At 41.1% G+C, this 12,263-nt stretch overlaps 1 protein-coding gene across 9 annotated transcripts in view; it reads right to left on the reverse strand.

The window, feature by feature from the left end:
- Window positions 1-12,263, reverse strand: part of RNF220 (ring finger protein 220) — a 350,539-nt gene that overhangs the window by 69,353 nt on the left and 268,923 nt on the right. For 8 of the 9 annotated variants that reach the window (XM_077334013.1, XM_077334011.1, XM_077334012.1 and 5 more), the window contains one exon: window positions 8,494-8,536. In XM_077334013.1, the coding sequence (XP_077190128.1) occupies window positions 8,494-8,536 (43 nt within the window). Of the gene's footprint in view, window positions 1-8,493; window positions 8,537-9,261; window positions 9,423-12,263 lie in introns of those variants that run through there. The other variant, XM_077334018.1, reaches the window with a different exon arrangement.

A 12,263-nucleotide genomic window follows, 5' to 3' on the forward strand; every position in this document is an offset into this window, starting at 1 on the left:
AAGCTGTTACTAAATAGTCCAGGTTGGCCCAATCTTGTCCGATCTTGGAAGCTAAGTAGGCGTAGCCCTTGTTAGTATTTGGATGGGAGACCACCAGGAAAGTCCAGGGATGCTAAGGAGAGTCAGGCAAAGGCAAATATCTCTGACTGTCTCTTGCCTTGAAAACCCTATGGGGTGGCCAAAAGTTGGCTGTGATTTGATGGCAGTTCTCACATACACCAAGTGCCATTATCAAACATGTGAAGGGGGAGGGGCTATCTTGCCCCTCTGAACAGCAGCCCAATCCATATTAAGACATGTAGAGAATGAAATGAATGCCACAATGGCTCATATCTTTTGGTTATTTTTAGAGGTTTACTGTTAGGCTGGCTTTGAACAATTTGATTTTAAATAATATTTTCTATCCCATAGAGGAGCACATGCTACACATTTTTACACTTCGTTGATCTCCTGAACCATTGTTTGTTAAATTTTTTTAGAGCCAATTGTATGGTATTATATATCCAACTTCAGAAGTCCAAAGTTAAGATAGCTGGAATGGTAGACCACCATGTAAAAACTGATGGTTCATATTTTACCATTTGTATAGCACTTCAGGATCTGATTTTATTCCTGGGCCAACAAGTTTTCAATGCCATTCAGACAATAAAAGTGTCTTGCATCAGATACTCTCAGCACCAACCTTAAACATGTGGGAAGCCCTGCAAATAATGTTCTTAGCCATAACACTATAGCAAAACAATAAAGGGATTAAAGAGGAAAATATTAAAAGTTTCTAATAGTTTTCACAGCAGCTTCACACAGGTGGAGGTGGTTCGGGGACTGAAAATGAGGGGCAATTCAAAAGCCACACTGAGTAGAATTTCCAATTGCTGACATGGAGCTCAGCTATCACTTCCAATCAACAAAGGAGGTTTGGAGCAGCCCTGGAGGAAGGGGGGGCAACTGCTGAGCTGTCCCGAAGGGGAACAGCTCAAAAGAACACACAAGTGAAACCACAGTATTGTTAATTAGTGCTGATAGATGCAATCATTTCTAATTAGCTCGCTAATCCTTCTCTCCCACCCTGTTGCAAGAGCTGAGAGGGAGCCTGGGTTGGTTTTTTCCCTGCCCTTAAGTCTTGAAGATTTAACCCACCCACCCCAAACCTCTGAATAAAAGCAGTAGGAAAAGACTTTCATGGAATTTTTCCTGAATGCTGATACAATCTCTTATCCTACTTTTCTAAATAAAGCTTTTTTATTTTAGGGATATAATGAATTTACTTATTTTAATTAATACTGCAATGTTAATTATGCTACTAGATGGAAAGGGTTGCTGAACTAGGGTGTCCCTAATATCAAGCACCTTCTCTTATCAATTACCCTCTTTCATAGCAGTCATTGCTCTGCCTACACTATAGCAAACCTGGCCCCGACTACTATAGGAAATCATATCTGCTGCACCGCTGCTACAGACTTAATCAAAGATCCAAGAGAAGCCTTCCTTTCTACTCTGCACACACAAGTGTGAGCCTCTATTTTGGTGGTCCAAGGTATCAGAATGGCTTTCTTAGGAGACAAACTGCTAGGAGGCTGCTGCATTAAAGGTAGCCTTATGTTTCGGTTTACCTACAACACTGTAACATGGATGGCAGAAGGTCCTTCTAGGAAACAGGCAGGCTTCTCATGCACATTGCTGGATATGTACGTGGAACACTCTGCCTGCCTGTACCTTGTCACACCACTTTTAGTATCTTGTAGGTGATCACTTTAACTCTTTTCCAAAAGCAAGCTCGGGGGCTTTCCTTAGTGACAGCACGCTTTGAAATTCACATAAATCCTCCCTTCAATCTATGTCATGTCTGACAACACACACACACATACTAACTAACAAATGTGCTTGTTTTCTGTACCCCTGGAGTTCCTAGTCCTACAAGTATGTGGCTAAGGATCAGAAACCAAGTTTATTATCCAGTACTTTCTTTGTTTATATTCATTATACATATATATATATCATCCTCCCTTGTGGCTTAGGGTGGTTTACAATGAAGAAGTTGAAAATGGAAGTACAAAACAATTTGTGGTGCAATGCATAGCATTCATGAACTTATCACATATATAACCTGTAACTTTCTAACACTAAAGGACATTTTAACTTTATAGATTCTGCTATTAACTATTAGCTGCAATAACTGTGGTTTTTGAGTTATTTGGGAGTATTCTTCATGTTCCAGAGACTCTGTGTCTCTACTGTGCACAATTTGGTGGTGGAAAGGGCCCCTAGTTGGTGCTGTTTTTCATTGGCCCTGACTGAAGGCCAATGGGCTGACTTCCCTTATCCAAAATCATGTCCTGCTCAAGACTACCTACATTTTCCAACTCATCAGTGCTGAAAGGAGTCCCCAGGGGAGAAAGAGGGTTCTGTTTGGTAATTCTGGATAATGCTTTATTTTGGTTGTGTGTTTGTTGTTAGGTCTGATCACAAAACAAACACAAATAGGTAGAACTGGACTGAAATACTCAGTTTTACAGATTCAGAAAAACCACTCAGGAAGGTCCATGGGACTTATATCCTTCCCCATAGGAGCTAATACACACAGTCCAGTGACACATTCTATATTCCAATAGCCATCCATGATGGTAATCTGCAGTTATTTAAATCTGCTGATCTGGGCCACTAGAGGCTAAACAGAACTTTCTGCACATGGGGGGGGGGGGGACTCCTCAGGTGTGCAGAAAAATCTGATTTTTTTTTTTAGTACATGAGGTTTAAAATCCCCCCTCATTAAAAAAACACACACACATTCACCAACCTCTGGTGGCACTGTATCCGGCAGCCAGATGGCAGAGGTGAGGCAGCCTGTGAGGGAAGAATATGCTGGGGGGAGAGAAGAATTCCCTCCCCACAGCTCTCTGCACTCAACCAGCACTGGATCGGTCTTTTCCGTATGTATATAAGTTTGCAAGGCAGAACATGTCACATCACAGGAATGCAAGGACTGAAAAGCTTGTGCCTAATAAAATGCCCACAATTAAATTTACATAAGCTGTAAATTAAATCTATAGATTAAATCTATAAAAAATACTGTCACTAATAGTAGAAGCTTACACAAAGAGAACTCCACAGGACTGAATCAAGGTATCAACTGACTTAGAGTATCACAGTATTGAATAGACCAGCACTGCACAGAGATAGATTCCCTTACTTCAGAAGGTTGTCACATCCTTGCTGGATCAGACCACTAGTCCATTAAGTCGAGCATCCCATCTCATGCAGCGGCCAACCAGTTTCTTGGGAGAGCCAACAACAGGACATAGAAGCCAAGGTCTTCCCCTGATGTTGCTTCTTGGTTCTTGGATTCAAAGGCTTTTTGTTTCTAAATGTAGAGTTTCTCCTCAGTCACCATGGCTAGTAGCAATAAAGATGTCCTTTATGAATTTATCTAATCTGCCTTTAAAGCTGTTTATTCCTGTGGCCATCACTACATACACTGGCATCAAATTCCACATTTTAAACACTCTGTGTAAAGCATTATTTCTTTTTGGCCATCCTGAACCTGCTGCCCATCAGTTTCACTGGATTCCATTAATTTCTAGTATTTTGGGAGAGGGAGAAAAATTATTTTTGTCAACTCTTTCCGCTCCATGCACAATTATATAGACTTCAATCAGGTCCCTCCTTAGTTGTCTCTTTTCTAAACTGAAAAGCCCCATACTTTTCAGCCTTTCCTCATAGCGAAGGGGCACAAACCTACTAATCATCTTGGTTGCCCTCCTCTGTACTTTTTCCAGCTCTGCAATGTCCTTTTGGAGATACAGTGAACAGAACTGTAAGGTGTTGCAAATGAGGCCACACCACAGATCTATACAGGGACACGACACTACACTATCGGCCATTTTATTCTCAATCCCTGTCTTAATAAACCCTAACACAGAGTTTGCCCTTTTCACTGCTGTAGAACAATGGGTTGGCACTTCCACTGAGCGACCTACTATGACCCCAAGAACTTTTTCTTTTCTATTTCAGCAAGTTCAGACCCTATTAGCCTATATTTTGTTGGAATATTTTGTTCCAAAGTGCATCACTTTGCCTTACCAACACAGAATTTAACTGTCACATTGTTGCCCTCTTCCCCAGTTTGTGGAGGTCCTCTTGGAGTTCTTCACAGTCTTGTTTTTCACCATTCTGAATAATTTTGTGTCATCTGCAAACTTGGCCACAATGAACACAGAAGCAAAGAAGTCATTCAGCTTCTTTGCCATCATCCCATCTTCCTTTAGCAATCCTTTTATTCCTTTGTCATCCAAAGGCCACACTGTTTCTCTGGATGGTTTCCTTGTCTGATTATATATTTTTAAAATTTTTACTATTTGTCATGACACTTTTAGCAAAACACTACTCAAAATCTCTTTATTGACTTAAATTTCTTCTGCCAGAATCTGTGGTACCTCCTGTTCAATTCATTGGGGCAGGTGGCCCACTTTTAAAAAGAAGCCTATTTACTTTTTATACCTTCCTTGACTTTCATTGTTAACCAAGAAGCCTTCTTTTAGACTTGGCAGTTCCTTTCCTAATGCATTCTATTTGGGTTTTTAATTGTGATTGTAAATAGCTTCCAAGCATTCTCAAGGGATCTGGCTCTCTCGTGTTTCCCCTTTAGCTTCCTTTTTACTATTCCCCCTTTTGAAATTAAATGTTTTGGACTTTAGGAGTAACTTTTCATTGACCTGAATGCTGAACTTAATAGCACTGTACTCACTGTTCCTAACTGTAACGACTTCTACATCTCTCAGCACATCTTGAGACCCACTCAGAACCAAGTCCAATATCCCCCTCTGGCTGGCTCTGTGATCACCTGTTCCAATGCACAGTCATTTATATCTAGGAATCTCATTTCTATAGTATGACTCAAGTATCCAGTCAATGTGATAGTAGCTGAAGTCTCCCAGTATAATAACATAATCTACCTTAGTCACCTCCCTTATTTCCTTCTCCATTTCAAGTTCAGCATTAAGGGCTTGATCAACTGGGTGATAGAACACCCCAATCTTTAAGTAACCCTTAGGGCTTATATTCCATCCATATTGTTTCTGTTGGGGAGGTTATTCCCAATTTTTTCTAACATCTGATTCTAGGCCCTCTTTAACATACCACCACCAGTCCTTCCCTCCTTGCCTATAGAGCTTATACTCAGGAAAGACTGTATCCCATAGATCAGGGGTGGTCAAATTGCAGATATCCAGATGTCCATGGACTACAATTCTCATGAATAATGGGAATTGTAGTTCAAGAACAGGTGGAGAATCAGTTTGGCCACCCCTGCCATAGTTTTCCCCCAATCAACCTACTATATCTAAATTGTCACTGAAAATCAAGCACTCTAGCTCCCCCATTTTGCCTTTTGAACTTGTCCATAGGGTTGGCTGCGAAAGTTGGACCATAAGGAAAGCCGAGCGTCAAAGAATTGAGGCTTTTGAACTCTGGTGCTGGAGAAGACTCTTGCGAGTCCCTTGGACTGCAAGGCGAATAAACCGGTCAGTCCTAGAGGAGATCATCCCTGACTGCTCCTTAGAAGGCCAGATCCTGAAGATGAAACTCAAATACTTTGGCCACCTCATGAGAAGGAAGGACTCCCTGGAGAAGAGCCTAATGCTGGGAGCGATCGAGGGCAAAATAAGAAGGGGACGACAGAGAATGAGGTGGCTGGATGGAGTCACTGAAGCAGTAGGTGCAAACTTAAATGGACTCCGGGGAATGGTAGAGGACAGGAAGTCCTGGAGGATCATTGTCCATGGGGTCGCAATGGGTCGGACACGACTTCGCACCTAACAACAACAACAACAACAGCTCCCCCATCTTGGTGTGAAAACTTCTAGCACTGACATAGAATCATAGAATTGGAAGGGACCTCATGGGTCATCTAGTCCAACTCCCTGCACCATGCAGGACACTCACAACCCTATCGTTCATCCACTGCAACCTGCCACCCCCGTAAGCCTTCACAGAATCAGCTTCTCTGTCAGATGGCTATCCAGCCTCTGTAAACACCTATAATGTATTCCCTCTCCAGTAACTCTTGCCTCCCATGGTCCCTTAGCTGCCACAGATGGCTCTCAGTTGCCATCATGCCCGCACTCTCAAAATCTATTAAGCTTCTATCAGTATTACCCTGAGTATTCACACAATCATCTCTTTGTCTGACTTGTCCTGAACTGGAAGCTCCTCAGCTCCGGTTGGCTTTTCCATTAGGATTAGTTTAAAACCTGCTCTGACACTTGTTTGATATTAGTTGCCAGCAGCCTGGTTCCCTTTTGGTTCAAGTGAGGTCTGCCTTTTTTATACAGGTTCGACTACTTTTGTACTATACATAGTATTATTAGGGAAATCCACTAAGGGAGGAACCGACCATGGAAACTGCAACTAAGACACAAACATTAGCTTCCTTGTACATGTTTATAAAAATCTGGCTGATGGGGCCAGCCAGGGATTCTCCCCTCTCCTACTTCACAGAGATAGCACTAATTCTACCCAAAGCATCACTCACACATTAATTTGGCTTACTTCTATAGTTCCAAATCCTGATTCCACAAACTCTTGACAATTCAGTCCATTGCACAAATCTTTTGTTAAGCATGTTTTCTAATCTAAGCAGCCTTGCAATCTGAAACCATTGATGCTGAAGATGTACAATCTTCCACCTGCTGTTCTTTCCCAAGAATAGCTTTTTAAAAAAAAGAAAGATTGCATCCTATCTACTAGAATTCTCCTGAGTGCATTGAAAACAGTTAATGAACAAGCCATCAGATAATACTGCTTATGGACCTTCAAAGTACCTAAGTAAGTCTTTGCAAAAGGCTACCAAGAAAAGAAAACTTGCCCTAGGGGAAAATAAATTATTTGTTATCATCCACTCAGAAGGTATGAAGCTATGTGGCTGATACCAATTTCCAAAATACTGAGAAATTGAAAAACAATCTCCAAGAAAAGGAATCTAATCTACTCATAAACTATAATCCTTAGGGAGATAAAGCAGTGCCCCCCCCCCCAGTATGTTTAGGATATGTATGGACTGGGCAGACGGAAAGGAATCAGATAAGGAGGAGGGGACACAATAGAGAAACCTTAATCTTGTCTTGTATATCATAATTGCAGGAGGATATCCATGTTGGACTGCAGTAAAAAGAGTTATATTCAAGTCCATTAGCACCTCAAAGATCAATAAGATTACCAGGGTATAAGTTTTCAAGAGTCAAAGCTCCCTTAATCAGATATCAGACAAAGGGAACTTTGATTCTCAAAACCCTGGAAATCTTGTTGGTCTTTAAAGGTGCTACTGGATTGAATCTAGCTCTTAATCTGGTATATCATGTGACTCAGACCACTAGTCAGACCACTAGTACAGCAATATGGAACTTGAACTGCAAGTCCTAGACTAATCCTTAATATCCTAAAATTTGAGTTGCTTTATATGCCATAAAGATGTACAGTTACCACAACTAGGATATTTGTTAAAGATTAGAATGAAAATACCTACATGCAAAGAAATATTACACACTGAATACTCACAATTATGTGGAACAGATAATATGAAATGTGTTTTGCAAGGGCTGGTGTAATCAAAGAATGCTAACATGCTTATCAGAAATCTTGGAAAAATGTTAATATTTCAGCAACAGCTCTTCAAGTAAGAGACCCAGAATAATTTCAGAGAAAAGTTAGAGATATCCTATGGGAGGGGTAAACATGCCTGCAAAAATTCCAGATAGGATCCAAGCCAAGTTTATGTAATCTTTGAACATGTATTAACACATAATGTAGAGTATTTTCAGCTTTTATATGACATATAATTTGTTTTTATTTACTTTATTTGTACTCTGCTATTCTCTCCAATAGGGACCCAAAGCTACTTACTTTCTCCTCTCCTCCATTTAATCCTCACAACTACCCCGTGAGAGAGGTTAAGCTGAGAGAGTGTAACTGGCCCAAAGTCACCCAACAAGCTTCCTTGGCACAAGTAGGGATTCAAACCTGGGTCTCCTAGATACTAGTCTGACACTCTTAACCATTACCCCATACTGGCTCAAAGAAAACTAAATTAACAGTTCACAGAATGGCAGAAATGAATCCTGATGTCAAAAGTTCTGAAAACTGTGGCTGTTTGTTTAAACCACAATCTTAAGAAAATTAAGCAACACAATGCTGTTTGAAAGGCCAGTATCATCACATCCATATAGAAACACAAATCCACGATGTATGCACCAGATACACTACTCTAGGCACTGATAAGGTTGCCTCTAGATGTGTGCCCAATCTTCTTGGTAAGAAAAAAATAACTACACATAGTTTCGTGAAATTGATGAAAAACAAAAATCAAGTAATAAAAAGCTCTATAATTATTTAATCAAAGAACCTTCTAAAAGCCAAAGATGTTAGACCCTCTAAAGTCTAATACTTCCAGTCATCATTCTGAAACACGTGAATAATGTGGTATAGATTTTTTGCCACACTTACCATTCAGCCGTGTCTGCCTGTTTGCTCTCACTCGGAGAAAGGTCTGTGGGAGAAGAACAAAGGAAAAAGTGCATTAGGATCTTACTACTGAGAAAACAGTAAAATTGTTTATCTTGTTCGTATAAACAATCGTGAAGCAGACACCAACTCCATTTATCACACAAATCCACTTATCCTGAATACTTCCCTTTACTTTTTTTGTTCAAACCACTAACACTATTAAACCCGCTACCAACTTCCTCCAACCAATATAGAAAACTCACATTTCCTCTTCCTCACATTAAGCCCAAACATGAGAATACTCTTCCTGTAAACATGCACTACTTAAATTCCCTGCTAGTGTCCTGAATCATTCCCTTTATACCATAAACATTCAGCAATATCTATAAAGAGGCCACTATGTACTACTCAATTCTAATACTGCTGCAATGTTTCGATTGCTATAGAAACATAAGATTTATCGTATTTTCCTGTAAACCAATGATATATAAGCCGTCCCTGGTCAGTCATTTTGGCTCCCTCTTCTTGCCCCCCCTGCCCCGTTTCGATCTACATGAAAGTTTATGATCGCGTCAAGAGGATGTCCCTCCCATTCATATGATACCCCCTCCCCCAAAGTCTAGCCTTTAGATGTAAACAGATCACTCCCGCCCCAAGGTGGACGGCCCAGCCCCCGGTTTGGATGTAAACAAGCCCCATTCCCTCTCGTAGCCATAAGCGGCTTTCGCGCAGGGACGCCCTGGCCCCCCATATGTGCCCCGCCCGCACCTCCTCCCGGCCACCGGGCTCGCTCGTCTCGCTCTGCATGTCCGGGGATGAGGGCGGATGCAGGCAACGGCCCCGGCACCTGCAATCAGCTCCCAGCGACAGCGGCCGCCGCCATGTTTGTTTCAATCATGTGACGAGACGTCGCTGCGGCCTGCGCGGGGTGAGAGTTCAGTAGGAAGTGGTTCTCATGGCAACCGCCAGGCGCAGAGCGGCTAGGAGTTCGGCGTCTCTCCCTTACAACACGGCCGCCTGCACGTTGATAACGTCAATACCCCCTTGGCTCTCTCCGAAGCAACACCGGCTCACCTCAAAAGTCTGAACTCCAGAAACGAAGTAGCGGTTGTCCCGCGACCCAATGGCAGGGCAACATGACCAGTCCTCTCTCCTCTCTTCAGAGAGCTTTGCGAGCGCCCTCGCCCTTAACTCTTGCCTGTACTTTGAAGTGCTGCACAGGAGAAATTTGTCTGGTGCGACTTCTGCTCTCGTGGCAGCATTGTAAGGGTAGGAGAGAGAGGCACCAGGTAAAATTCTCCCTTTTCTGCAACTGTTTAAAAACATAGGCGTGCTTTCTGGATCTAAATCTGTGGCAGTTCTACCATAACTACCTAGGTTCTGGTAAAAGGAAGTCAGCTGGCTGATCTGCATCACTATGACGACAATTTTCCAGATTTGTCTACACAACAAGGAGTCACCTTGGAATGCTAAGAAACCTATAAAATAATAGCAGTGGTAGAGATAATGATCAAGAATTGACAATCCAAATGTACTCAAGAGACTGACCAAGAACTGACAATCCAGATGTACTCTTTATACAAGCTGCAGTGAGTTGGAAATGCAGTCTCTTTAGATTTTCTTGTACATAATAACTGGAGTATCCAAGGAACTGAGACTGTGCAGAAAGGGTGTTTCAAAAACAAGTGTCTAAGTTCTGTATTATTAGCAGATATAATAATTATAGCAACTGGAATGGCAACTGGAATATATTCTAGTTCAGTAATCATTTAGGTTTAAGCAATCTCAACAGAGTCAGTGAGAGCATTCAGCTTTGGTGAACTGCTCTCTGTAAGAACAATTTGAAGATCAATGTATTTCTAAGAACAAAATTGCAGGGGATAAATTTTTATTCTATTATTTCATGGCTTTGAACTCAGGCAGAGGATACAAGAATAAGTCTAGCCTTTAGGCTGCTAACCGATGCCCAGTTCCTGCATACACTTCACTTTGATCTGATAAGTAATCCTGCTGAAGCCATCCAGACTGTCCGAGCCAAATGTGGACCAGTGTTGCAGGTCTGAGGCCTCAGTTGTTCCCCCCCAACTGTTTAAAATGCATATCTTCAAATGTCTCTTTCTAGACCTCCAAATTATTTAATTATATTGAACTCCTATGATTGCTCTCTGTAAGCCTCATTTGTATATCCGGGAGGACTGCAATTCTGCACAGTTTCTCCCCCCCCCCCCCAAGAATGTAGCAGGTAAGATTGATCTACGTAGTGCTGGTGTTTATATTTTGGTTTTTCCTTCAGTTACCTTGAGGGTAGGATTATATTATAATAACTTACTTTCTTGGATGAAATGACCTTAAGTGACATAGTTACTAGTTGTTGGCTGCTGTCCTACAGACATTTACTAGGGCATATCACACTAAATTCTGGTAGGATTTACTTTTGAGTATACTTGCTTAGAGTTGTTAAATCTTTTCCTATTTACATCCACTCCAGTACATAGAGATCAGCAGTAGTTATATTTAAGACAAATATACACAGATGTAGGTGCTACTTGATTTTGAAGGGGGGAAATTAAGCTTTTTAAAAATTCTTTCCAAGTTTCTACTCTTCATTACTCTTTCTTACCAGTACCATTATATACAAAGTCCACATTATATACCAAGTCCAGGCAACTTATTCTCCTAATCAACTGCTATTAGCATTTCACATTTTTTGAGATACTGGCTGGATGCAGAAATTGTAGTAAAATATATATTACTGAGATTTTGAGAACAGAATGAAAAAAGCCTGCTTGCTTCAGACTGTTTGCTTCAAGCAGTCTCGGCTGGCAGCTTCGTTCTAGTACGCTGAGCCTGCTATGTGAGTGTTTTATTAACCTCTTGTTTAGAAGCTTTATCCACATTATCGGATGCACTTGAGTTGCCAACGGGCTATTCCTCAGTGACTCTAGCAAGAACCTGGCACATTACAATTTACTAGTCGTTGTCTTTCTGGGTGCAAAATCCTGTAACTTATCTTAGGAGTTTAGGGGGTACTACGGGGAATTCTTTCACACTCTACTGTTTAAGCACATCTTCCAAGAATATTTGTGTAAGAAATTTCAGTTGAAAGACCGAAGAACAGGGCTTATAACAACTAGCCAGCACAAACCTTAAAAAGCATGTATTTTGTGCACCCCGATATATACTTGTGACAAAATGAGTGTGTAATAAAAGCATAGATAATCTTCAATCATTTTTAGTGATCAGACTATGAAATATTTGTAATACTTGTAGAAGTTGAGGTGGTTGTATACCAGTATATTTCTAGAAAAAGTTATAGCCTACTCATTCTGTTAGAGGAGGATGCATATGCTCCCCCCGCACACCACTCTGGGATCCAACTACTTAGAAACACAGTAAGATCTGATTTTAATGGTTTTTTCTGTAGGCATACTCTTATGAAGCTGCTGCCTACTACCCCAAACCCTGGTCTGGAATATAGGGGTCTGACTATCTAGCACTGAGCATCCTCATTTCATATTTATTACAGAGGAAAATAGGAGTTTTTCATATTGTGTAGGATCTGACCTCAACTGATTTTCTGTTAGAGAAATAGATGCAAACACACTTCTTAACTGCCCCCCCCGTTTTTTTAAATAAACAGTTATGTCATTAATCCTATTCAGTTTTGCCAAATTAATCCCAAATTAAGACTGGGAAGAAATGATATGAATTAAAAATTCCATTTTCAGAAGCTGTGCTGTCTCTGCTTTCCTTCTTAACAACTATTCAGC

The sequence above is a fragment of the Paroedura picta genome, chromosome 4 (assembly GCF_049243985.1).
Source record: "Paroedura picta isolate Pp20150507F chromosome 4, Ppicta_v3.0, whole genome shotgun sequence".
In the NCBI taxonomy this organism is placed as follows: Eukaryota; Metazoa; Chordata; class Lepidosauria; order Squamata; family Gekkonidae; genus Paroedura; species Paroedura picta.